A 27785-nucleotide genomic window follows, 5' to 3' on the forward strand; every position below is an offset into this window, starting at 1 on the left:
ATCCCCTCTCACTCATCTGTGCTCCAGAATATCCCTGAGCCAAGTAGGGAACGCACAAAGTCTAACCCTTTTCTTTTAAAAATGCTGAAGTCTAATCATCAAATCCTAAAAATTTGGGGTGAGGATATTTAAAATCAATTTGAAAAAGAAATACTGAAAGACATTCTCTTTAACCAAGTCATGGTAATGTTCTACGTATGTTATGTATCAACTTGATCGTGGTCGTCCCTCCCGAGCCCTGGAGCTATCGTCAGGAGTTTCCCAAGCTTTGCCAAACTTGTTTCCTCCCATTGCTGTTCTTCGTTTCCTGAGGACAAAGTGATTATTCCATTAAATTTGAAATTGCTGATAGGGAAAGGAGGAGAACGTGCGATTCCGACTGATCTGAGATCAGATGTTTGTCTTCTGTATTTTTCAAGACTGGATTTCTTTTCATGTTCAGCTTTTATTTTTGTCGGAAGAAAGAAATCTATCTTGCTGGGGAAGTGATGCACAGGAGAGGTATTTCCAGATTTTAAAGTTGCAGGATTAAAACGAGGTGGGGCTGGCTACCCAGTCAGCAAATTCCTCCAGTAACTCTGAGCAGAGCAATTAATTGATTTTGAAATGATTTTCGGATTGTTATTATTATTGGCTGAATTCCAGAGGTGAGGTAAGAGTGACTGCTCTTAACATCAAGACAGCGACTGACTGAGTGTGGCATCTGGGAATCTGGGGAAATCTCTCCGCAGGTTGGAGTCATACCTGGTACAAAGGAAGATGGTACTGGTTGTTGGAGATCAATCATCTCTGCTCCAGGACATCCTTGCAGGAGTTCCTCAGGGTACTGTCCTAGGCCTAACCATCTTCAATTGCTTCATCAATGACCTTGCTTTCATCGTAAGGTTAGAAGTAGGGATGTTTGCTAATGATTGCACAATGCTCAATCCTGAGATGGTTAAAAATGCAGCGAAATTTGGCCATAAATCTGGCTCACTCTCACACTCTCGTTCTCACATTAGCACTTTTGTGCTCACTCTTTTACTTTTGCTCTTTCACACTCACGCTCTTGCTCTTTTGCGCTTATACTCACCCTCATGCTAGAGGACACGGATTAGAAGTTTTGAGCGTGTTTTGCGGGGGGAATATGAGGAAGAACATTTTTACACAGCGAGTGGTGGTCTCCTGGAACCCATTGCCCATGAGGTGGTAGAACTGAGACAATGAACTATTCCAGTGGAAAATTGGATGGGCAAACGAGGGAACTAAATTTAAAGGGTCAGAGAATAGGACTATCATGGAATGCTCTACAGAAAGTAACATAGACTCAATGGGGTAAATGGCCTCCTTCTGTGCCAGAATGACTTTGCAAAGTCAAATGAACTGAAAACGCTGTTGAAATTGCAAACGTTCTGAATAATGTTGATGAACAGAGGTCTCTGGATGGCTATCCCTACTATTCCTTATCAACACACTGCCAATTGGTTCCCATGAATGCCTGTGACACCCTGATCTCTGTCTGCATCTCAATACTGCAGTGCCTGTGAATCATCAGTCCACTTGTCCACCATCTAGTTGTGGGTCAACTTCCTTTTCCTCAAAAGTGTTACAGAGTCATTACAGCACAGAAGGAGACAATTTGGCCCGTCAAATCCATGCTGGCTCTCTGTCAAGCAATCCAGTCAGTTCCACTCTCCCATTCTATCTCCATAGCCCTGCAAGATTATTTGTTTCAAGTGCCCATCCCATTTCCTTTTGGAATTACTGAGCTTCCACCCAACTCATAGGCAGTGAGATCCAGTTCATTAGCATTCAGTCTGTGTAAAGAAACAAAGTTCCCCCAAATGCCTCCTGAAACCTTCAATCTGGGTCCCCCAATCCTTATACTATCAGTGGATGAACAAAGAACAAAGAAAATTACAGCACAGGAACAGGCCCTTCGGCCCTCCAAGCCTGTACTGACTATGCTGCCCGACTGAACTAAAATCCCCTATCCTTTCGGGGACCATATCCTTCTATTCCCATCCTATTCATGTACTTGTCAGGCCGGCCCTTAAAAGTCACCACTGTATCCGCTTCCACTACCTTCCCTGGCAACGAGTTCCAGGCACTCATTACTCTCTGTGTAAAAAATCTGCCTCGTACAGCTCCTTTAACCCTTGTGCCTCGCACCTTAAACCTATGCCCCCTAGTAATTGACTCTTCCATCCTGGGAAAAATCTTCCGACTATCCACACTGTCCGTGCCTCTCATAATATTGTAGACTTCTATCAGGTCTCCCCTCGAACTCCGTTGCTCCAGTGAGAGCAAAATAAGTTTCACTAACTTCTCCTCATAGCTAATGCCCTCCATACCAGGCAACATCCTGGTAAATCTTTTCTGTATCTCCAAAACCTCCACATCTTTCTGGTAGTGTGGCGACCAGAACTGAACACTATATTCCAATTGCAGCCTAACTAAGATTCTATAAAGCTGCAACATGACTTGCCAATTTTTAAACTCAATACCCCGGGCGATGAAGGCAAGCATGGAGTGTATGCCTTCTTGACTACCTTCTTCACCTGCATTGCCACTCTCAGTGACCTGTGTACCTGTACACCCAGATCCCTCTGCCTATCAATATTCTTAAGGGTTCTGCCATTAACTGTATATTTCCTATCTGTATTAGATCTTCCAAAATGCATGACCTCACACTTGTCCAGATTAAACTCCATCTGCCATCTTTCTGCCCAAGTCTCCAACTAATCTATATCCTGCTGTATCCTCTGATGGTCCTCATCGCTATCCACAAATCCATCAGCCTTTGTGTCGTCTGCAAACTTACTAATCAATCCAGTTACATTGTCCTCCAAATCATTTATATATATATTACAAACAGCAAAGGTCCAAACACTGATCCCTGAGGAACACTACTTGTCACAGCCCTCCATTCAGAAACACACCCTTCCACTGCTATCCTGTATCTTCTTTGACCGAGCCAGTTTTGTATTCACCTTGCAAGCTGATATCTGATCCTGTGCAACTTCACCTTCTGCACCAGTGCGCCATGAGGGACCTTGTCACAGGCCTCACTGAAGTCCATGTAGACAACATCCACCGCCCTACCCTCAATAATCATCTTCGTCACTTACTCGAAAAACTCAATCACATTTGTGAGGCCATTCAGCCCATTGAGTCTGTACTGACCACATTTAGAATTGAACCCGGGTCCCTGGTATTGTGAGGCAGCTCTGCTAACTACTGTGCCACCGTGCCACACTAACTTAATATAAGGTAGGTCCATTCAAAAGTCTGATGGCAGCAGGGAAGAAGCTGTTCATGAGTTGGTTGGTACGTGATCTCAGGCTTTTGTATCTTTTCCGCGACGGAAGAAGGTGGAAGAGAGAATGTCTGGGGTGTGTGGGGTCCTTAATCATATTGGCTGCTTTTCCATGGCAGTGGGAAGTGTGGATGGAGTCAGTGGATGTGAACCTGTGGTGGATTGAGCTTCGTTCACAAACCTTTGTAGTTTCTTGTGGTCTTGGTAAGAGTAGGTGCCATACCAAGCTGTGGTACATCCAGAAAGGATGCTTTCTATGGTGCATCTGTAAAAAGTCAGTGAGAGTTGTAGTAGACATGCCAAATTTTTTTAGCCTCCTGAGAAAGTAGAGACATTGGTGGGCTTTCTTATCTATAGTGTCAGCGTGGAGGGACCAGGACAGGTTGTTGGTGATCTGAACACCTTGAAACCTGAAGTAGAGGCATTGATGTAGGATCATGGTTAGTGAACAAACCTGATTTCAATCTGAGATGAAGGAGGGCCACACATGCGGCCCACTCACTAGCCTGGGTTATCCATCACTTCATTAATCTGACATGAGGAGCTAATTGCTGCAAGCATTGGCAAGAACATAGCAGCACAGAGAACCGCACCACACCAGCAGGTAGATGTAGATTGTAACCCAAGTGATGAGGTTAGAGGATGCAGCAGTGGCTGGTGACGCTAGTACCTGTACTAATTGGAGCATGATTGGGTTTTCGGTTTGTACATTGTTAGACAAACCATTCTCCCCATGAATGGACTCGCTTTTACAATACCACGCTTATCTGGTTGTTCCCCTTTCTCAATTGCAGCATTTTCTTCTTGTTAACTGAGCACAACAAATATCGGTTTCTATTGCGTGCACTTTGCAATGTCGATGAGGTGCTGCAGTCACTGTCTTCAAACGGTTGTACGTCACTTTGTTCTGAACTCTGATGTGCTAACACTCATGTATCGAACATGAGTCATTAATCCTTCGGTGGTAGAGATTGTGGGAAGAGACTGATGGCCAAAGTGTGTGCGCACATGTGTGGGCGTGTGTGTGCAAGTGTAGGCGTATGTGTGCACATGTGGGCGTGTGTGCATTGTATTCCTGGAGACAGCAGGACTGACATTATAAAGCAGAGGTGGATCTCCCCTCTAAGAACCAACACTGAGACACCCAAAGAAGACACGCGGGGCAGGGTAGGTGTAGGAGGATGCGGCGGCGCAGGCTCATTGGGCCGAAGGGCCTGTTTCCCGTGCTGGGTTGTTCTTTGTACCTCGTCTTATAATCTGTAAAAAGTGTGTGTGAAGTGGTTTGAACTGCTTTTCAGCAACTACTAATGGTTAAGTACAAAATGTATCCCTGACACTGTCTAAACTCAACACACAACAATTTATTTATCTAACTAAGAGTGAGCAAATTAACTAAACTATTAACAAACTGAATAAATCCCTTCTAACTATTAACTATTCCTGAATTATCAAGATTTTAATGGAATGCTGTTCAAGTAAGTTCCCACTCATTAACAAAAATAGAATTTAGTCACTCTAAATTACAACCAGGTTTTGTATCTCCTGGAATATTCTGGGTCTTTTCTGTTGATTCTTCTGCCTGGAACTTCTATCTCCTTTGGTATCTTTGCTATCTACATGGTGCTTTCTCTAAGACATAGATGGAGTTATGAGAACTAGCAATTCTCTCTTTCTCTCAAGAGCTGAGAGCTGTTAGTTCTAGCAGTTAGCAGTTGGCAGTTGATCTATCCCTTTGTCCCACTTGCCTTTTCTTTTATACCCATGATGACATATCAATATTTCTCACAATAGGATTAGTTCTGGGTTGTCAAAACTGTCAGATTTAAATTTAATAGGTTTTTGGTATCTAAGTGCTTAATTCAAATTGATTGGCTAAATTCAAAAGCCTGTTATCTTGACAAAAACTGCTGCTTGGCCTTTTAATACTAATGTTTCAGTTTGGGCTCCCTGTGTACTTGCATTTTAAATCTCTAAGCACAGAAAAAGCACCACCTTTTAACAAGACCACACAATGCTCCCCCTGAGCATTTTACAATTACACAAAACACCAAATTCTAACTTTCTACCTCCTAGTCTACAATTACTCGACCCAACTTCGCAAACTGTGGCCTAAAGTGTTCGAAACTTGCATTGGATTTTGGCCAGATAGACAGTAAGATAGCTAGAGGTAGCATGATCTGCCTTGGATGAGAAGAAATGAGCCAGAGTTCCTGAGGTGTCATCTTCAGCCCAAGAACCCTCTGAGATCTTGGCATTCCTCCCATTCAGGCCTCTCTGCACTTCCCTGATTTCCATTGGCGTCTATGCTTCAGTTGTCGGGCCCTACACTCAACGCTGGAACACCTGGATGACAAAGACACCTGTGTCAGATGCCTATTTCTTGACTACCAGCTCAGCTTTCAATGCCATTATTCCTACAAAACTCAGCCCTTTGCTATACTCCTCGTACACTTATGACTGTGACCAAATTCTGCCCCCAACTCCATTATCAAGTTTGTTGATGACAACACCTCAAACAACAATGAGATGGAGTACAGGAAAGAGATAGACAATCTGGCGAACTGGTGCGATAACAATAATCTCTCCCTCAGTGTCAGTAAAACGAAGGAGATAGTCATCGACTTCAGGAAACATGGTGGAGAACATGACCCTGTCTGCATCAACAGTGATGAAGTGGAAATTGTCGAGAGTTTCGGGGTTCCAGGTGTTCAGTCACTAACAACCTGTCCTGGTCCCTCCATGCTGATGCCATAGTTAAGAAAGCCCATCAATGCCTCTATTTTCTCAGGAGGTGAAGGAAATTTGGCATGTCAGCTACAACTTTCAGCAATTTTTGCAGAAGCGCCATAGAAAGCATTCTTGGTATGGCTCCTACTCTGTCCAAGAACGCAAGAAAGTACGAACAGTTGTGAATGTAGCCCAGTCCATCATATAAGTCAGCCTTCCATCCGTTAACTCCGTCTACACTTCCCGCTGCCTTGGAAAAGCAGCCAGCATAATCAAGGACACCACGCATCCCGGACATACTCTCTTCCACCTTCTGTTGGGAAAAAGATGCAAAAGTCTGAGAACGCATACCACTCAATTCAAGAACAGCTTCTTCCCTGTTGTCATCAGACGTTTGAATGGACTTGCCATAAATTAAGTTGATCTTTCTCTACATCCTAGCTATGACTGTAACACTACATTCTCTCCTTTCCTTCTCTATGAACGGTATGCCTTGTCTGTATAGCGTGCAAGAAACAGTACTTTTCACTGGCGACATGTGGGGAGACATGGTGGCGCAGTGGTTAGCACTGCTCCTCACAGCTTGTGTCACTTTCTGTGTGGAATCTGCATGTTCTCCCTGTGTCTGCCTGGGTTTCCTCCGGATGCTCCTGTTTCCTCCCACAGTCCAAAAGACGTGCTGGTTAGGTGCATTAGCTAAGCTAAATTCTCCCTCAATGTACCTGAACAGACGCCAGAATGTGGCAACGAGGGGATTTTCACAGTAACTTCATTGCAGTGTCAATGTAAGCCGACTTGTGACGCTAATCAATAAAGTTTAAATCAAATCACTAAGCTCCGGAATTCCCTCCCTCAGTCTCGCCCACAATTTCCCTTCTCCTTCAACATTCAATGTCATTGACAAGCATTTGGCCAGTTACCTTAAAACCTGCTGAGTGTCACATTGTGTTGGCCGATGTCCCATACAACACATTCCAGATGTTTTAGTGCAGGAAAAATGCTTTGTAAATGCCAGCTGTTGCTTGGTGATCCATCTGCAAAGCGCAAGTGTTGGATGGTGGACTGGTTTGTTTGGGGCACATTATATAGTGGATCATTTGGAGGAAAAATCTACAGCTGAATAATGGGACAGAAGTTGACGTGCATGGAGCAGATCTGTTGACCCCTGGCATGTTGTCCTCCTTGTGGCTGAGAAATTAATGACTTAGTTAAGGCAGTGCGAAGAAGAATTGCGTTTGTGTCGGGAAGCACAGTGGTCAATATGTGCACAGCGAGATCCCACAAACAGCAAAAGTGTCACTGACCAGGTCATCCAGGATTCTTTCCCTGGGGTGACACGGTGGTTAGCACTGCTGCCTCACAGCGCCAGGGACCCGGGTTCAATTCTGGCCTTGGATGACTGTCTGTGTGGAATTTGCACATTCTCCCCATGTTTGCGTGGGTTTCCTTCTACAGTCCAAAGGTGTGCGGGTTAGGTTGATTGACCTTGCTCAATTAATTCTAGTGTCATAGGGATTAGTAGGGTAAATATGTGAGGTTATGGAGGTGCAGCCCGGGTGGGATTGTGGTCATGCAGATTGAATGGGCTGAACGGCCTCCTTCTGCACTGTAGGGATTCTATGATCTGCTGTGGCGGCGATGGTTAAGGGTATCATGACTGAATAAGGCCGGGACAGCGGGGGGAGTGCCTCTGCTCTCCTTTGAATTTGATTTGATTTGATTTATTATTGTCACTTGTATTAGTATACAGTGGAATGTCTTGTTTCTTGCATGCTATACAGATAAGGCATACCGTTCATAGAGAAGGAAGCGAGAGAGTGCAAAATGAAGTGTTACAGTCATAGCTGGGGTGTAGAGAAAGATCAACTTAATGCAAGGTGGGTTCATTCAAAAGTCTGATGGCAGCAGGGAAGAGGCTGTTCTTGAGTCGGTTGGTACGTGACCCCAGACTTTTGTTCCTTTTCCCAACCAAAGAAGGTGGAAGAGAGATGACAATGTCCTTCGTTTTGTTGATGTTGAGGGAGAGATTATTGTTGCCTCATCGCTTCACCAGATTCTCTATCTCATTCCTGTGCTCTGTCTCGTCATTGTTTGAGATCCGATACAATAAGATGGTGTCATAAGCAAACCTGAAAATCGAATTGGAGGGGAATTTGGCTACATAGTCATAGGTGTACACAGAGTATAGCAGGGGGCTGAGAATACAGCCTTGTGGGGTACCGGTGTCGAGGATGATCATGGAGGAGGTATTGTTGCCTATCCTTATTGATTTTAGTCTGCAGATTAGGAAGCTCAGGATCCAGTCACAGAGGGAGGAGCCAAGCCCCAGACCATGGAGATTGGAGATGAGTTTCATGGGAATAATGGTGTTGAAGGCTGAGCTATAGTCAATAAATAGGAGTCTCTCACAGGTATCTTTGTTACCTAGGTGTTCCAGGGTTGAGTGTAGGGCCAGGGAGATGATGTTTGCTATGGCCACGTTGCGGTGGTAGGCAAATTGTAGTGGGTCCAGGCAGTCCAGGAGTTTGGAAGACTGCGACGGGATCCTTTACACCCAGCGGAGGGAGCAGAAGGAGCCTCAGCCTCAGTTTAATGCCTTATTCACAAGGTGGTATGTGAGACAAGGCAGCGCTCCCTCAGTACTGACTGCTGATTTTCCATTACAACATTCCAAAAATATTTCTTTGGCTGGAAAGACTTTTTGAAAGTCATGAGATCGTGAAAGATTTGTTTTTGTTTTTTTGGTTTCCTTGATTTGCCCCAACATAACCCTGTCTGTCCCTTGTCATTCAGTTTTGCTCCCACTGACTTTTGTTCTCCTATTAACATGTTCTGTTCTCCTGCCTTTGCCACTATTAACACTCTTCAGATCCTAATGGCGCCATTAATATTCCCTTTGTGTCATTTCCATGACATCTTTGTCAGTCTCTCCTTAACTCTGACCTATCCCGAATTTTCCATTCTGGCCCACCCCAGGTATATAGAATCATAGAATTCTGCAGTGCAGATGGAGGCCATTCGATCTATTGAATCTACATTGACCATAATCCCACCCAGATCCTATCCCCGATAACCCTCTGCGTTTACGCTGCTAATCCCCCTGACACAATAAGAAGTCTCACAACACTCGGTTAAAGCCCAACAGGTTTATTTGGTAGCGAAAGCCATGAGCTTTCAGAGCGCTGCCCCTTCGTCAGATAAGCGGGAGTTCTGTTCACAAACAGGGCATATAAAGACACAAACTCAATTTACAAAATAATAGTTGAAACGCGAGTCCCCCTGACACCAGGGCTAATTTAACATGGTCAGTCAACCTAACCTACACATCTTTGACTGTGCGAGGAAACCAGAGCGCGCGGAGGAAACCCACGCAGACACGGGGAGAATGTGCATACTCCACACAGAGAGTGACCCAAGCTGGGAATCAAACCCAAATCCCGGGCGTGGTGAAGCCTGAGAACTATGTTTCTCCCTCCACAGATGCTGTCAGATCTGCTGGGTTTATCCAGCATTTTCCCTTTTTACTACAGATATGCAGCATCCGCAATATTTTGCTTTTATTCATTACAAGGACACGAAAGGTACTGTCTATTTGAGAGATATTTTTCTTCATGCGTTAACTTTAATGGAGGGCTGGCCTACAGTTGCTGCAGCAATGCATTCTTGACTTGTTCCAACCTGAAGAGGCGTCATTATGCAAACGTTTCTTCTGCGTCCCCGTTGAATAATTTATTTGAGCATGATCTGTTTCACATCTGCCTCACAGAGAGGCAGCGACACTGGCTGATAAACTGGACAGACCCGAGGTCCTAAATCCAAGCTCTCTTTCTTTTCTCTCGCGTGTTTGATAGATGGGTTTAATCTTTCCTCTGGTGCTCACACATTAAGCACCAGGCCTTGGTTTATTGATGAGGGGTAATGAGGACGGAGGTGCTTTCCCACTTGGCACCGTGATAAGCAGGCCGTGAGATGGACGCTCATCGCTCACCCCTTGTCCGCTTTGATAGCTGCGGATGGTGATAATACAGAGCCAGGGACTGAGAGATTCCTGTCGCTCTTTGTTTGTGCGTGTCAGTCAGAGATGTTTTTATAAATTGCCTCCATGTATCCTGTCAGAGGGAAATAAAAAAACGAGGCATCGTTAATCTGACACTTCAGAATGAACAATATTCCTGGTCTTGCTGTGACTGATTAAAGCAATATTTAACCATTTGCAGGAAGCATCATTACGCTTTGCAATGCACTATCTGCTCCCATTTTAATGTTACCAAAAGAGAAAACGCTGGAAAATCTCAGCGGGTCTGGCAGCATCTGCAGAGAGAGGAAAGAGCTGACTTTTCGAGTCCAGATGTCCCTTCATCAAAACTATTTTTATGTTTAATTCTCTTCAAGCCTGACTTGGAGGAACTGAAACTGAGCATGATTCTCAGCAAACTGACTTAAGAAGCACATTGAGAATGACATTGCTAAAGTTTATGCACAGCCTTCATGACCACGAGGTATCCCCCTCATTGCAGCCAGTGAAATTCTTTGGAGTGTTACTAGAAAATCCAGTAGCCAATCTGTACACAGAAAGTTCTCACAAACATGGGGAGGCAACTGTCTAGTGGTATTATTGCTAGGTTATTAATCCAGAAACTCAGCTAATATTCTGGGGACCTGGCTTCAAATCCTGCCATGGCAAATGGTGGAAATGAATTCAATAAAAATATCTGGAATTAAGAATCTATAGATGACCATGATTGTCGGGAAAAAAAAAACCCATTTGGTTCACTAATGTTCTTTAGGGGAGGAAATCTGCCATCCTTACCTGGTCTGGCCTACATGTGACTCACAGCAGTGTGGTTGATTCTCAGCTGCTCTCAGGCAACTAGGGATAGGCAGTAAATGCTGGCCCAGCCAGCGACACCCATGTCCCCATGAATGAATTAAAAAAAAGCAATGGGCAGCACGGTGGCACAATGGTTAGCACTGCAGCCTCACAGCGCCAGGATCCGGATTCGATTGCAGCCTTATGTCACTGTCTGTGTAGAGTTTGCATGTTCTCCCCGTGCCTGCGTGGGTTTTCTCCGGGTGCTCCGGTTTCCTCCAACAGCCCAAAGATGTGTGCGTTAGGTGGATTGGCTGTGCTGAATTGCTCCTTAGCATACCAAGATGTGTAGGTTAGATGGATGAGCCGTGCTAAATGTGTTTTGGGTTACGGGGATAGGACGGGGGAAAGTGCTTAGGTAAGATAGGGAATCGGTGCAGACTTGATGGGCTGATTGGCCTCTTCTGCACTGTAGGGAATCTATGATTCTATGAAATGACTGGATGAATTTGTTTTGGTGATGTTGGTTGAGGAAAGGATGGATACCTGAGCAGGAGAGGAAGAATATCCATTTACAGAATTCAAACTCAATTGGGACTAGCTGGGAGGGCACCAGGGTCAGCATGGACCAGTTGGGCTGAAGGGCCTGTTTCTGTGCTGTATTACTGTATGACTGTATGACACCGGGCTCTTCTTTGCAAAACCCAGTCTGTTGCGTGTACCTGTCAGGGGGGCTGGGGCCTAAGTTGAATGTCACACCCAAGAGTGTGGCAGCCCCTCAGGACTGCATCGGAGCATCAGCTGGATTTGTGTGCTGGAGTCTCTGGAGGGGGTCTTGAAAGCAACAACCTACTGGTTCAGGCGCTAGTGTTACTAAGTGAGTCATCACTGACGGTAAATGATTCCCCTTCAGTGCTGTCATCCACACTCAATATTTAAAGAAAAAGAATTAATACAAGATGTATTCACTGTGTCGCCCAAGATCAATTGTACAGTAGCTGCCACATTAGTTTAAAGGGTAAGATGGGGAAATTCTATCTTTGCATTTGCGATTGCTATATGCTATTGTGTGAATGGAATAAGGTGGAGCATAGCAACTCCCACAACACACACATACACCTAGGGACATGAGCTGGTTGCTATCGTTACAGTGCTATTAATATCATGATCCAGGAGTGCAGTGCTGCAGATGTTTGCAGAAACTTTTTTCCTGCATGTAAACAGCTATGAGAAAGCAATTTGTGCTGCTTCCCCCCCTGTGTGAAATGAAACGTGCTTCTAAGAGTCTGTGACAGAGCAGGAAAGCAACATCAGGATGGCTGTCAGTCATGTGGTTCTCTGCTTTTTAAGGAGGTTGACGTCAGCTTTGTGGGATAATATGTTTCTGCAGACACACAGCTGCACAAATGTGAGGACATAGCATGCCAGCTCTCGGCCTTTCACACAAACTCACTTGCTCTCTGGCCCACATGCTTTCTGCCTCTCTCCCTTGCTGTCTCTTTCTCACATGTTCTCTCTCCCTTGTACATACTTGCTCTTAACATAAGAACATAAGAAATAGGAGCAGGAGTAGGCCATCTAGCCCTTCGAGCCTGCCCCGCCATTCAATAAGATCATGGCTGATCTGTCACTGCTCAGTTCCACTTTCCCGCTTTCTCCCCATAACCCTTAATCCCCTCTCTTATCAAAAACTCATCAACCCGCGTCTTAAAAATATTTAGCGAGGCAGCCTCCACCACTTCAACGGGCAGAGAATTCTAGAGATTCACCACCCTTTGAGTGAAGAAGTTCCTCCTCAACTCCGTTCTAAACCGCCCCCCTTTTATCTTGAGGCTGTGCCCCCTAGTCCTACTGTCTTTTTTGAGCAGGAAGAGTCTCTCCACCTCTATCCTATCCATCCCATTCATCATCTTATAAGTCTCAATGAGATCTCCCCTCATTCTTCTAAACTCTAACAAGTACAAGCCCAGTTTATTCAGCCTCTCCTCATAGCTCAACCCCCTCAACTCCGGTATCAGCCTAGTAAACCTCCTCTGCACTCCCTCCAAGGCCAAAATATCTTTGCGCAGGTGCGGTGCCCAAAACTGCACACAGTACTCCAGCTGCGGCCTCACCAATGCCCTATACAGCTGCAGCAAGACCCCCCCTACTTTTATATTCAATCCCCCTCGCTATGAAGGCCAGCATCCCATTCGCCTTCCTGACCACCTGCTGCACCTGCAATCTGGGTTTTTGCGACTCATGCACAAGGACCCCGAGGTCCCTCTGCACCGTTGCCTGCTGCAGTTTTTTGCCACGTAAGTAATAGTCCTTCCTACCATTCTTCCTACCAAAGTGGACCACCTCACACTTGCCAACATTAAATTCCATTTGCCATTTCCTGGCCCATTCGCCCAGCCTATCTAGATCCTTCTGCAGACTCTCCACACCCTCCGCACAATTTGCCGTTCCCCCTATCTTGGTGTCATCAGCAAATTTCGACACCCTACACTCGGTTCCCTCCTCCAGATCATCTATATAAATGGTGAAAAGCTGAGGCCCCAGCACCGACCCCTGGGGCACTCCACTAGTCACCATCCGCCAATCCGAATAGCACCCATTGACTCCCACTCTCTGCCTCCTATTTGACAACCAATCCTCTATCCACGCTAACACCCTACCCCCAACTCCATGTCCCTCGACCTTCTGCAATAACCTCTTGTGAGGTACTTTGTCAAACGCCTTCTGAAAATCTAGAAAGACCACATCCACCGGCTCTCCTCTATCCACTGCCCTCGACACATCCTCATAGAACTCCAGTAAATTTGTCAGACACGACTTCACTCTCTCACACGCAGCACTGTGGCACAGTGGTTAGTACTGCCTCGCACCACCATGGACACAGGTTCAGTTCCAGCTTCAGGTGACTGTTTGGAATCTACACATTCTCCCCATGTCTGTGTGGGTTTCGTCCTGGTGCTCCAGTTTCCTCCCACATTCCAAAGATGTGTGGGGTTAGGTGGATTGGCTATGCTAAATTGCCCCTCAGTGTAAGGGGGATTAGCTAGGGTAAATGCACAGGGTTGTGGGGGTAGAGCCTGGGTGGGATTCTGGTCAGTGCAGACTGGGCCAAATGGCCTACTTCTGTGCTGTAGGGATTCAATGACTCTTCCGGATGAGCATCACTCGGAGTTGGTGAGAAATGGTTTTCTGCAATAAGGTTAGCAGAAAGCAATATCACAACGAACTTGCTCTTTATCCACCTATCAATGGGGGAAGATGATGGTCTAGTCACTGAACTAATAATCCAAAGGCCCAGGCTCATGCCCTGGAGGCGATGAGTTCAAATTCCACCACAGCAGATCTAAATTCAAGTAATAAAATCTGGAATTGAAAGCTAGTCTCAGTAATGGCGACCATGAAACTATCATCGATTGTTGTAAAAATCTACCTGATTCACAAACATCTTTCGGGGAAGGAAGTCTCTGGTGTGTGCAGTTTTGGGTGCCGCACCTGCGCAAAGATATTTTGGCCTTGGAGGGAGTGTAGAGGAGGTTTACTAGGCTGATACCGGAGTTGAGGGGGTTGAGCTATGAGGAGAGGCTGAATAAACTGGGCTTGTACTCGTTAGAGTTTAGAAGAATGAGGGGAGATCTCATTGAGACGTATAAGATGATGAATGGGACGGATAGGATAGAGGTGGACAGACTCTTCCCGCTCAAAAAAGACAGTAGGACTAGGGGGCACAGCCTCAAGATAAAAGGGGGGCGGTTTAGAACGGAGTTGAGGAGGAACTTCTTCACTCAAAGGGTGGTGAATCTCTGGAATTCTCTGCCCGTTGAAGTGGTGGAGGCTGCCTCGCTAAATATTTTTAAGACGCGGGTTGATGGGTTTTTGATAAGAGAGGGGATTAAGGGTTATGGGGAGAAAGCGGGAAAGTGGAACTGAGCAGCGACAGATCAGCCATGATCTTATTGAATGGCGGGGCAGGCTCGAAGGGCTAGATGGCCTACTCCTGCTCCTATTTCTTATGTTCTTATGTTCTCTCACGGTCCAAAGTTATGCAGGTTAGATGGATTGGCCATGTTAAATTGCCCCTTAGTGTCCAAAGAGGTGCAGGTTAGGGGGTTTTGCATGGTAAATATGTGTGGTTACAGGGAAGCGGCCTGGGTATGATGCTCTGTCAGAGAGTTAATGCAGGCTCAATGGGCCGAACGGCCTCCTTTGCTTTAGGGATTCTGTGATTCTAAGAAGAGCAATTAGGGATGAGCAACAATTCTGGCTCTTGTCAGCACCGCTTACATCCCAGGGTAGGATAAATAGCCCCATCAGTTTCTATACTTAAAGTTTGTTAGTGTCACAAGTGGACTGACATTAACACTATTATGAAGTTACTGTGAAAACCCCTGGTCACCACACTCCAGCACCTGTTCGGGTACACAGAGGGAGAATTTAGCATGGTCAATGCTCAAGCACTTGAATTTAGATTTCACGGGAGCAATTTGATCAAAGGACATACAACCCTTGTTTGTGAAATCTTTCCTCCTATTTTAACCCTGGAGCTCCAGCCATCATTCTGGTAAATGGAAACAACCCTGTGCTGTCCTGAATTGAACAATGTAGATTGTTAATGCCTCTCTGGTTGCACCCAACTCTTTAATAAGTTCTGGACGGAGGTGGCCAGTCTAACTGACTAATTATCTTCCATTTGCAGTAACGTTGTTAGATCCACGTCACATCTGTGTGTCTGCTCACAGAACATCATGAAGGACACTGCTCCATCTGGTGGCCTGCTGGAGATTTCAGATAACCACCATTTGAAATCTGCAAGGACTGCCAAGTTTACAAATGATTTCTGCGACAACTTTTAGCCATACGTTTGTTTTCTTATTTCATAGCATGAGTATGTCGCTGGCTAGCCCAGCATTTATTACCCACCCTTAATTGCTCTCGCAAAGATGGTGGGTGAGCTGCCTTCTTGAACCGCTGCAGTCCATGTAGTGTAGGTACACCCACAGTGATGTTAGAAAGAGGGTTCCAGGATTTTGACCCAACGGCAGTGGAGGAACAGCCGATATATTTCCAAGTCAGGATGGTGTGTATGGCTTGGAGGGAAACTTGCAGGTGGAGGTGTTCCCATGTATCTGCTGCCTTTGTCCTTCCAAGTGGTAATGGTCGTGTGTTTGCAAGGTGCAGTTGTTGAGTTGCTGCAGTGCATCTTGTAGATGGTACACACGGCTGCCACTGTGTGCCAGTAGTGGAGGGAGTGAATGATATAAGTGGCAGTGGGGTGCAAATCAGGCGGACTGCTTTGTCCTCAGTGAAGTGATTCATGAGTGTTTTTGGGAACTGCACTCAACCAAGTAAAAGGAGAGCAATCCATCACACTCCTGACTTGTGCTTTGTAGATGGTGAACAGGCTTTGGGGAGTCAGGAGGCGAGCTACTCTCTGTGACACTCGATGCTGAATCACATAAGGAGATGTTGAGAAAGTGATTAAAATCTTTGAAGGAGCCTCACTAGAAGTTTGGGGAGGAAATTCCAGAGTTTAGGGCTCAGATGGCTGATGGCATGGCCATTGGTATTGGCACGAGTAAAATACCCTGGAGACTAGCGCTGGAGGAGCACCACATGTTCAGAGTGGCTGGAGGAAGTTACAGAGATAGAGAGAGAAGGGATTTAAAAACAATGGTGAACTTTGCTGTTTTCAAAAACATCTTGGTTTTCATATATCCCTTATCCAAAACCCTTGGGCCCAATTGCATTTTGGATTATAGATCGGCACATAGTGGTTAGTGCATAGTGGTTAGTACTGTTGCTTCACAGCTCCAGGGACCTGGATTCGATTCCCGGCTTCGATCACTGTGAGCGGAGTTTGCACATTCTCCTGGTGTCTGCGTGGGTTTCCTCCGGGTGCTCTGGTTTCCTCCCTTATTCATAAGAACATAAGAACATAAGAAATAGGAGCAGGAGTAGGCCATCTGGCGGGTTAGGTGGATTGGCCAATATAAATTGCCCCTTAGTGTCCTGGGATGTATAGGTTAGAGGGATTAGCGGGTAAATATGTAGACATACGGGGATAGGGCCTGGGTAGGAGTGTAATTGGTGCAGACTTGATGGGCTGAATGGCCTCTTTCTGCACTGTAGGGTTTCTGTGGTTTCTATCATTTCAGATATGGTCTTTAAACATTACAGTAGCTTAGGCTGAGGTTAGCTATAGTCTAAAGTCAATAAAGTGGCTAGAAAAGTGAGATGTGTCAATGAATAATAAATAGACGATATTTATAATCAGTTTCTTTTCAACATATGTTCACCACAAAAAATTGCAAAGATAAACTTCCTGCGCTAAAAGGTCAATGAGGCTCAAAAAAAGTGCAGTTTTTGGAGTTATGGGTAAAGGAAACTGTATTTTGTTCCAAACATTTGGCCTGTACAATTGTATAGTATTGTTTCCGAATTCACTAAGCGAACCAGTTCTGTTTCTTCAACGTTGAACCTGCAACCAAAATGCTCGGTGTCATAACTAGCCTCCCAAGGTGGGACTTTCACAAAATGTCTGCTGCTGCTCACAAAATGGTGGCCCAGACAAAATAAACAAAACGTGCTGTTGGACTTCCAGGCTGGTAATGGAATCAAACATAGCAGCAGCTTTGAAACCTGACACCGCTGGCTAATGAGTATCTCTGAAGGGTGTGTGTTTACACTGCTTTAGTTTCACTTTGCCCCAGTGCTGATTGTGTGAATTCAGCTCAAAGCTGGAGCAGAACCCGACCTGACACAGTCGCGAGACTCCTTGGAGGAGGTCACGCTGCATAACTTAGTCATTTGCCTTGGGTGTGAGGAGCTGAGGGAAGCAAAGCTTCAACATCATGAAGGGTTCCCATTGAGTGAATGGGGAGAAACACTTTCCGGTGAGGGGACGGGGTGGTAACCATAGGAGACAGATTGAAGCTGGTTGGCAAAAGGCACATTGAGGAAATATGTTCTTTACACGGCAAGTTGTTACAAAGGGGTGAGGAAGCAAATGCAATCAAAACTTTCAAAACACCTTTGGATAAGTACTTGGTAGGACAGCGTGGCGTGGTGGAACTAACTGAATACCCATACCAAAGGGCCAGCATTGACTCCAAGGCCTGAATGGCCTACCGTTCTACGATTAGAGCCCTGTAAGGCCAGAACTGGACATGGTGTGAGTTTCCTCCGGGTGCGCTAGTTTCCTCCCATACTCCAAAGATGTGTGGGTTAGGTGCATTGGCCATGCTAAATTGCCCTTTAGTGTCAGGGGGACTAGCTAAGGTAAATGCATGGGGTTATGGGGATAGGGCCTGGCCGGATTGTGGTTGGTGCAGACTCGATGGGCCAAGTGGCCTCCTTTTGTGCTGTAGGATTCTTGATTCTTGAAATCAGAATTTCTCTAAACCATCTTTCTCACACATACAAGGTTTGCAGTGACAAGAGAACTCACTACACGGCAAGTGAGCTCACTGCAGAGTGAGAGGCTAAGCATCCGTACAATTAAGGAGAAATTTGATAGAATATGAGCGAGAAATAAATCGATGGTTACGCTGATGGTATGAGATGAAGCGGGCTGGGGAAGACGCTGGTAGGGAGCATAAACTCCAGTACAGACCAGATGGGCTGAATGGCCTGTTTCTGTTCTGTACTTGCCCCATAATCCTCCATCCATCCGCATGTGGACGGCACAGTGGCACACTGGTTAGCGCTGCAGCCTCACGGTGCCAGGGACCCAGGTTCAATTCCTGGCCTTGGGTCACTGTCTTGTGTGGAGTCTGCATGTTCTCCCCATGTTTACATGGGTTTCCTCTGAGTGCTCTAGTTTCCTCCCACAGTCTGAAAGATGAGCTAGTTAGGTGGATTGGCCATATGCTAAATTGTCCCTTCGTGTCAGGGGGATTAGCAGGGTAAATATGTGGGGTTACGGGGATAGGGTAGGATTGTTGATGGTGCAGTCTTGATGGGCTGAATAGCCTCCTGCACTGCAGGAATTTCAGAATAATCTTAGATGTTCTGATGATCAGAAACACCAGGGTGAAGGACGATGCTGAGTGTTGGCTCCACTGACAGGATTCTACAAAGTCCCTGCACTCTCCCTCTCTCCCAGTCTGCTGCTGGTGGATTTCGCAGCCATTGTACTAAGGAGATCAAATTAAGATAGAGAAGATGATAAAAGGTATGGATGAAGTAGACATGGAGCGGATACTTCCTCCTGTGGGACATTCTAGGATGAAAGGTCATAGTCTTAGGATAAGGAGTAGCAAATTTAAAACAGAGTTGAGGAGAAACTACTTCACCCAAAGGATTGCGAATCTGTGGAATTCGCTCACCCTAAAGTGCGGTGGATGCTGGAACAGAGAATAAATTTAAGGAGGAGTTAGACAGATTTTTAATTGGTAATGGGTTGAAGGGTTATGGGGAGAAGGCAGGAAAATGGGGATGAGGAGCATATCAGCCATGGTTGAATGGCAGAGCAGACTCGATGGGCCGAATGGCTGAATTCTGCTCCGATATCATATGAACTTATAGAAGGTGCTATGTAAATGCAAGTTTTCATTCTGTGCTTCAGTTGTCATTGCTGCTCTATTTTGAGACCCAAAATGTTTGACGATCGAAAAATATTTTGTTATCTAGTCAGCATCAGCCTTGGACCTTTGAAACACCATCCAGTTAATAACAGAAAATAATCCTTACGAGGCAGCAATACTGTGAACATTCCATCTGCTCAGTAACGGCTGCTGCCATGGGTGAAGGCACACTGATTCTCATCACATGATTCCTGAGGAAGTTTATGACTTAATTTTTATAAAAACACCTATTGTTGAATGCAGTACTCTGAAAACACTTCAACCCTGACTGATGTGTGACCTGTTGTTTGTTGTTAAAGAGAGGAACGCTTCCTCGTGACTGTTTAAACATTGGTGTCACCGGGATAAAGAAAGAAAGACTTGCATTTACATAGCACCTTTCATGACAGGCGAAAGGCATGTAGAATTGCTGGCACCATCGCACCCCTGCCTGATGAGCTCAATACATATTACGCCTGTTTTGAGCAAAAGGTCAGCGAGAGCGTGTCCTCCACCCAAGAGCCCTCGGTTGAACCCATACCCGAGGCCTTGGAACACCTGGATAACAATGTCAGACTCCTATTTATTGACTACAGCTCAGCCTTCAATACAGTTATTCCTATGAAACTCACCTTCAAACTCTGTGGCCTGGGGCTTGGCTCCTCTCTCTGCCACTGGATCCTTGACTTGCCAACCCACAGACCACAATCAGTAAGGATAGGCAACAACACTTCCTCCACGATCATCTGTAACACCAGTGCCCCACAAGACTGTTCCCCAGCCCCTTACTATACTCCTTGTACACTTATGACTGTGTGGCCAAATTCGCCCCACCAGCTCCATTTTCAGATTTGCTGATGACAACACCGTAGTGCGTCGAATCTCAAACAATGACAAGATGGGGTACAGGAAAGAGATAGAGAATCTGATGAACTGGTGTAATGACAATAATCTCTCCCTCAATGTCAGTAAAATGAAGGAGATGGTCTTCAGGAAGACTAGTGGAGACATGTCCCCGCCTACAGCGACGGTGCAGAGGGACCTCGGGGTCCTTGTGCATGAGTCGCAAAAACCCAGCTTGCAGGTGCAGCAGGTGGTTAGGAAGGCGAATGGGATGCTGGCCTTCATAGCGAGGGGGATTGAATATAAAAGTAGGGAGGTCTTGCTGCAGCTGTATAGGGCATTGGTGAGGCCGCAGCTGGAGTACTGTGTGCAGTTTTGGGCGCCGCACCTGCGCAAAGATATTTTGGCCTTGGAGGGAGTGCAGAGGAGGTTTACTAGGCTGATACCGGAGTTGAAGGGGTTGAGCTATGAGGAGAGGCTGAATAAACTGGGCTTGTACTCGTTGGAGTTTAGAAGAATGAGGGGAGATCTCATTGAGACGTATAAGATGATGAATGGAATGGATAGGATAGATGTGGAGAGACTCTTCCCGCTCAAAAAAGACAGTAGGACTAGGGGGCACAGCCTCAAGATAAAGGGGGGGGCGGTTTAGAACGGAGTTGAGGAGGAACTTCTTCACTCAAAGGGTGGTGAATCTCTGGAATTCTCTGCCCGTTGAAGTGGTGGAGGCTGCCTCGCTAAATATTTTTAAGACGCGGGTTGATGGGTTTTTGATAAGAGAGGGGATTAAGGGTTATGGGGAGAGGGCGGGAAGGTGGAACTGAGCCACGACAGATCAGCCATGATCTTATTGAATGGCGGGGCAGGCTCGAAGGGCTAGATGGCCTACTCCTGCTCCTATTTCTTATGTTCTTATGTACATCACCAGGGTTGAAGTGGTTCAAGTGACGATCTGGACACCAAGAAAATCTGTCCTGGTCCCTCCATGCCATTACTACAGTTAAGAAAGCCTCTACTTTCTCAGAAGACTAAGGAAATTTAGCATGTCAGCTACGACTCTCACCAACTTTTACAGATGTACCATAGAAAGCATTCTTTCTGGTTGTATCACAGCTTGATATGTCCTTCTCTGCCCAAGACCACAAGGAACTACAAAGGATTGTGAATGAAGCCCAATCTATCACGCAAACCAGCCTCCCATCCATTGACTCTGTCTACATTTCCTGCTGCCTCGGAAGAGCAGCCAACATAACTAAGGATCCCATGCACCCCAGAAATACTCTCTTCCACCTTCTTCCTTCGGGAAAAAGATACAAAAGTCTGAGATCACGTACCAACCAAGTCAAGAACAACTTCTTCCTTTATTGCCATCAGACTTTTGAATGGACCCACCATATATTAATTTGATCTTTCTCTACACCCGAGCTATGACTGTAACACTATATTCTGCACCCTCTCCTTTCCTTCTCCCCGAAGTACTCTGTATGGCCAGTCTGATGGCACAGTGGTTAGCACTGCTGCCTTACAGCGCCAGGTTCGATTCCCGGCTTGGATCACTGTCTGTGTGGAGTTTGCACATCCCCCCCCCGTGTCAGTGTGAGTTTCCTCCGGGTGCTCTGGTTTCCTCCCATAGTCTGAAAGACTTGCTGGTTAGATGCGTTGGCCGTGCTAAATTCTCCCTCAGTGTACGCAAATAGGCGCCAGACTGTGGCGTCTTGGGGATGTTCACAGTGACTTCATTGCAGTGTTAATGTAGGCCTACTTGTGACACTAATAAATAATGAACTTTTTTTTTGTCTGTACAGTGCACAAGAAACAATACTTTTCACTGTATCCCAATGCATGTGATAATAAATAAAATAAAGTCGGAAAGTGACATCAGATATCTCAAAACACTTTGAAGTACTTTTAGTCAAGTGATTACTGTTGTAATGTGGGAAACCTGGCAGCTTACGAGCACACAGCAATGTGATAATGACCAGATAATCTGTGTTTTACTGATGTTGATTGAGGGATAAATATTGGACAGGACACCGGGGAGACCCCTGAAATTGAATAGTGGGAGTGTTTACTTCCACCCGAGCAGGCAGATGGGGCCCTGGTTTAACATCTCGCTGGAGAGGCGGCACCTGCGGCAGGATGGCGCTCTCTCAGCCCTGCACTGGAATGTCAGCCTTGAGTTTTGTGCTGAAACCCTGGAGTGGGACATGATCCCTGATTCTTGTAATTCAGAGGGAAGAGCACTCTCAACCCACACTACCAAGAAGCGAAACTACCCGGAAGAAATAACGAAATATATATAAAGTAATTATTTATTGATGAACAATGGCGAGGGACTTTCCTTTCGCAGGCAAGGCAGTAATCTTGATGTTGGAACTGACCTTCCATGAAAACCATGTAATTTTAGCATGTCCTTTATCGTAGAAAGCAACATTTCTGGAAGAAATTTGTTACAGATCAAAAATGAAAGCAGGTTCAGATTAGAACTTGCAGGAGTAATCATTGCTGAATCCTGCCCAATGTTTCAATGTAGAAAACATAGAATCCCTACACTACAGACTGAGGCTATTTGGTCCATCGAGTCTGCACTGATTCTTCAACAGAGCATCTTACCCAGGCCCTATCCCGGTAACCCTGCATATTTACCCCACTAACCTACGCAACCTGGGGCACTGAGGGAGAATTTAGCATGGTCACTGCACCTAACCAGCACGTCTTTTGGACTGTGGAAGGAAACTGGAGCATCCAGAGGAAACCCACGCAGACACGGGGAGAATGTGCAGACTCCGCACAGACAGTGAGCCAAGCCGGGAATTGAACCTGGGTCCCTGGTGTTGTGAGGTAGCAGTGTGAACCACTGTGCTACCATGCTGACCCTGGGCTGATCGTCAGTATGTTTAACAGTCCGAATTATAGATCGGGTGATGCTTAGTCTGAAGTTACCAAAATGACTTTACGTCGATTTGAAACTTAGAGTGAATGTTAGCCGCCCGACCCAAACCCATTTTCCTTATTTATATCACCCTTAACAAAGACCCATTTGTCATTGAATTGTAGCACGGAATAGCGGAAGAGGCCATTTGACCCATCATATCCATGCCACCTCTTTGAAAGAGTTATCTAATTTCTAATTGCAGGTTATTAGTGAACCTGCATTGAGGCAGTGAGTGTCCAAATGCACTCGCGTACTTGTTTTAAAAGTAACTTTAAAAATTGCAGTGTTTCAAACTCAGCGACCTGGAGATCGAGAATGTGCTGGATTTCAGATCTTGATGGATTTTGGGTCAGGGTGTTTGGGTGAAAGTGGGTGGGGTGGGGTTGCTCGGAATGTGGGAACAGACTGGCGCAAGTGGCAAAGGGGTAGAAAGGCAGGTGCCCCATTGTACCAAGGCAGCACCGAACCGAATGGCCCAGGTAAGTCTTTTTATTAAAATCAAGGTGTACAACGTTCTAAAAATGTCTGGTTTTTAGACAGCTGGATTTGAGATACTATTACTGCATTTCATTGGCTTTGAGGTGTCCTGAGATTGTGTAATAAATCATGCAGAAAAAAAGCGTAGGCAGGATATGCTGATTGGCTCCTAACCGTAAAAATAAGTACGGGTAAAAATGAATATTTGCATCGTGAATACTTTCAAGAGCTCAGCTTTTGATGTCACAATGGTTAATGATGCTGCCTCACAGCGTCAAGGACCCAGGTTCAATTCCCGGCTTGGGTCACTGTCTGTGCGGAGTCTGCACATTCTCCCCGTGTCTGCGTGGGTTTCCTCCGGGTGCTCCAGTTTCCTCCCACAGCCCAAAGATATATGGGTTAGATGAATTCGCCATGCTAAATTTCCCCAAATGTGTAGGTTAGGGGAATTAGTGGGCAAATACATGTGGGCAGCACGGAGGCACAGTAGTTAGTGCTGCTGCCTCACAACGACAAGGACCCGGATTCAATTCCCAGCTTGGGTCACTGCCTGTGCAGAGTCTGTACGTTCTCCCCCGTGTCTGTGAGGGTTTTCTCCAGCTGCTCCAGTTTCCTCCCACAGCCTAAAAGACGTACTGGTTAGGTGCATCGGCCATGCTAAATTCTCTCTCACTGTACCCTAACAGGCGCTGGAGTGTGGCGATTAGGGGATTTTCACATAGGGTTATGGGGATAAAGTCAGGATAAGATGCATTGTTGGAGAGTCAGTGCAGACTCGATGGGCCGAGCTCTTCTGCACTGTAGGGATTCTATGATTGAATGTCTGTTCATGTATTGAAAAATCAGTACATTCATCTAAAATTTGATGAATTGTTTAATTTTGCGTTGCAACACGCTTCATTTCTCTCTCTCTCTCTCTCTCTCTCTCTCATGTCTTAGGTCAAAGTTGTGCATTCCTTACTTGAAGAAGAGCAAAAATGGCCACATTCTGAATCTGAGTCCCCCGCTCAACATGAATCCTATCTGGTTCAAGAACCACTGCGGTGAGCATGGGTGGGAGTGTTTATACATTATCACCAAGTTCTTTGTGAGGAGGCTGGACGAAGGGATATTGTCCTTGGAGCAGGGATGGTAAAGGGGAGGTTTGACAGATATTTAACCTCGCACAGGGATTTTCATAGAATAATTTGGTGGAATCCGTTTCCCAGTGGCAGATAATCAATGAACAGCAAACACTGGAGGCGATTGCTAAAAAAACAGATAAGGATGAAATGAGAATTTTGGTTTTAACACAGCGAGTCATTATGACCTGGAATGCGCTGCCTTAGAGGACAATGGAAATGGAATGAACAAAATGTTCCAAAAGGTGATGAGATGGATGTTTGTGAGGGAAAAGCTGCAGGGCTGTGGGGAAAGTGGGACTGGTTGTATAGTTCTTCCTGAGAGTCAGCTCAAGCACAGTGCGCCTGTGATACTCTTATTCTTTAGCTGTGGAAATAACATCTGAAAGATGTGCTGGTTAGGTGCATTGACCCAAAAAGGCGCCAGAGTGTGGCAACTAGGGGATTTTCACAGTAACTTCATTGCAGTGTTAATGGAAGCCTACTTGTGACTAACAAATAAGCTTTCTTTTAACTTCTGAAGAATTTTCTCAACAATGTTACACATTTGGGTGGCACGGTGGCACTACTGCTTCACTGGGTTCGATTCCTGGCTTGGGTCACTGTCTGTATGGAGATTACACATTCTCCTCGTGTCTGTGGGGGTTTCCTCCGGGTGCTCCGGTTTCCTCCCACAGTCCCAACATGTGTGGGTTAGGTTAATTGGCTATGCTAAAATTACCCCTTAGTGTCGTGAGGTGCATAGGTTAGAGGGATTAGCGGGTAAATGTGTGGTGATAATGGTTGGTGCAGACTCGATGGGCCAAATGGCCTCTTTCTGCACTGTAGGGTTTCTATGATTCTATGATTTCTATACAGATCACTTCCCTGGCACTCCCTGTACAGAGGGGCAGATGAAGGTGCTAATGATTCTGTGTCTTCTTTCACTCCCGCAGCATATTCTATTGCTAAATATGGGATGTCGATGTGTGTTTTGGGAATGGCTGAGGAATTCAGAGGAGAAATCGCAGTCAATGCTCTGTGGCCAAAAACTGGTAAGAGTGATTTGATTTTTAATGCATGCACAATGTCCAGTATGCTTACCTGATGCAGGTCTGGTGGTACATTTAGATGCTGACGTTTTCTGACCCTGTTTTTCTCTCCTGAAACTGATGACTACCTGCTGGGCTAAGGTTCTGTGGGTGTCCAAGCCTGTCCTGTCAGTTACTCATCATTCCTCATGTGCAGCTGTGACTGGGAATACTGGCCAGCCATTCCCTCACTGATGATCGAGAGTAGACTAATGGGGCAGTAAATGGCTGGGTTGGATTTGTCCTGTTTCAGATGTAGAGGATATGCCTGGGCAATTTTCCACATTGCTGGATAGAAACCGGTGTTGTAACTGCGCTGGAACAGCTTGGCTGGGGACACAGCAAGTTCTGGAGAAGTAACTGTTGCTGGAATATTATCAGGGCCGATAGCCTTTGCAGTATCCAATATCTTCAGCTGTTTTGTGATATCATGTGGAGTGAATTGATTTGGCTGGAGACTGGGTCCACTGGAGGAAGCCAAGATGGAGCATCCACTTGGCTCCTCTGGCTGAAGGTTGTTGAAAATGCTTCAGCATAATCTTTTTCACTGATGTGTTGGGCTCCTCCATCATTGACGATGGGGATACTTGTGAACCCTCCTCCTCCAGTGAGTTGTTTAATTGTCCACCACCATTCCCAGCTGGATGTGGCAGGACTGCAGAGTTTAGATCTGATCCATTGGTTGTGGGATGGCTTAGCTCTGTCAGTCACTTGCAGCTTATGCTGTTTGGAGTGCAAGTTGTCCTGTGTTGTAGTTTCACCTGGTTGATGCCTCAGTTTTAGGCATGCCTTGGTGCTGCTTCTGGCACGCCCTCCTGCACCCTTCATTGAAAGCTGTCTGTACACAAACATCAGACCAAGTGTATGTCATATTCCACATGTCAGACTTCATATAAAATATTACAGACCACATCTCAACAATCTTTGGGGAAAAACATATATGAAAAGAGAACCAAAATGAGATATTTACTGTCGCTTTTTTCTGCGACAACAAAGAAAACAACTAAAGAAGTGCCAATCTAGAAAAATATCCATCTGTGAATCCATTACATCTACTTTAACACAAGAGCTACAAAAGAAAGGCTTGCATTTATATTGTGGTTTTTACATCTCAGGGCATCCCAAAGTATTTTACAGCTCCTGAGGTACTCTGAAGTGTAGCCAGATCAGAAACTCCAAGATATATTGTGAAGTATCCTAAATCCTAACTTTTTTTGATTTTGGCATTAATGTGAGCATAAAGTGTTTCCCTCCAGGTGCGATTCTATTAACCCACTAGGAAACTTTTATTAAAATAAACTTGTTTTTAGCAACACAGTTAAAATGTAACAAAAAGAATGAACATAACCTTTAACAATTAAAATGCGTAAATATGACAAGGTATAATTTTTAACAGCTAGCTATCTCTATTGTTCTAATTTAAGCAATCACCCAGCAAACATAAATCCCCCCTTCAGAATCAGTTAGCGTAAAAAATAGGCTCATGCTGATGCTAGATTTCTAGCCTTTTAACCTCTTTGGACAGAGATACAGAAAGACTCCTGACTTCTGACTCCCATAAAGCAGCCTCCAGAGAAACAGCAGAGCTTCAGAGGAGGAGACCTATTTTCTGACAGGTCCCAGTCTCCAATCTTCAGATAGCTACTTCTCACCCTCTCAAGGTCTCAAACAGCAACTGAGCTTGTCTCACTATAAGCCTAGCCCCACCCAGTCACATGACTTTCCTGTCAGTCAACCTTATCAAACCCTACCCGGAAAAAGCCCAGGGGAAAACCCAAAAATAACAGCACTGCATTAGCTCAGATTAAAACAAACATTCCAGCAGTTAGAACCAATTATGCTTCTGCAGCGCCAGCATGTAAGCTACCGGTTATAGGCAAAGTGGCACCAGTAAGTAAATGACACAAGCACATTTCTTAAGAGTACAGGCTCATTATACCTGT

The 27785-nt window shown here is 45.5% G+C and overlaps 1 protein-coding gene across 1 annotated transcript in view; it reads left to right on the top strand.

The window, feature by feature from the left end:
* hsdl2 (hydroxysteroid dehydrogenase like 2) overlaps positions 1–27785 on the top strand; it is a 124953-nt gene that overhangs the window by 84730 nt on the left and 12438 nt on the right. The window contains exons 6-7 of the mRNA XM_080188431.1: positions 24591–24694; positions 25708–25806. Coding sequence (XP_080044557.1) covers positions 24591–24694; positions 25708–25806 — 203 coding nt within the window. The remainder of the gene's footprint in view (positions 1–24590; positions 24695–25707; positions 25807–27785) is intronic.

This window comes from Carcharhinus amblyrhynchos, chromosome 5 (genome assembly GCF_965287045.1).
Source record: "Carcharhinus amblyrhynchos chromosome 5, sCarAmb.v2.hapA, whole genome shotgun sequence".
NCBI classification, from domain to species: Eukaryota; Metazoa; Chordata; class Chondrichthyes; order Carcharhiniformes; family Carcharhinidae; genus Carcharhinus; species Carcharhinus amblyrhynchos.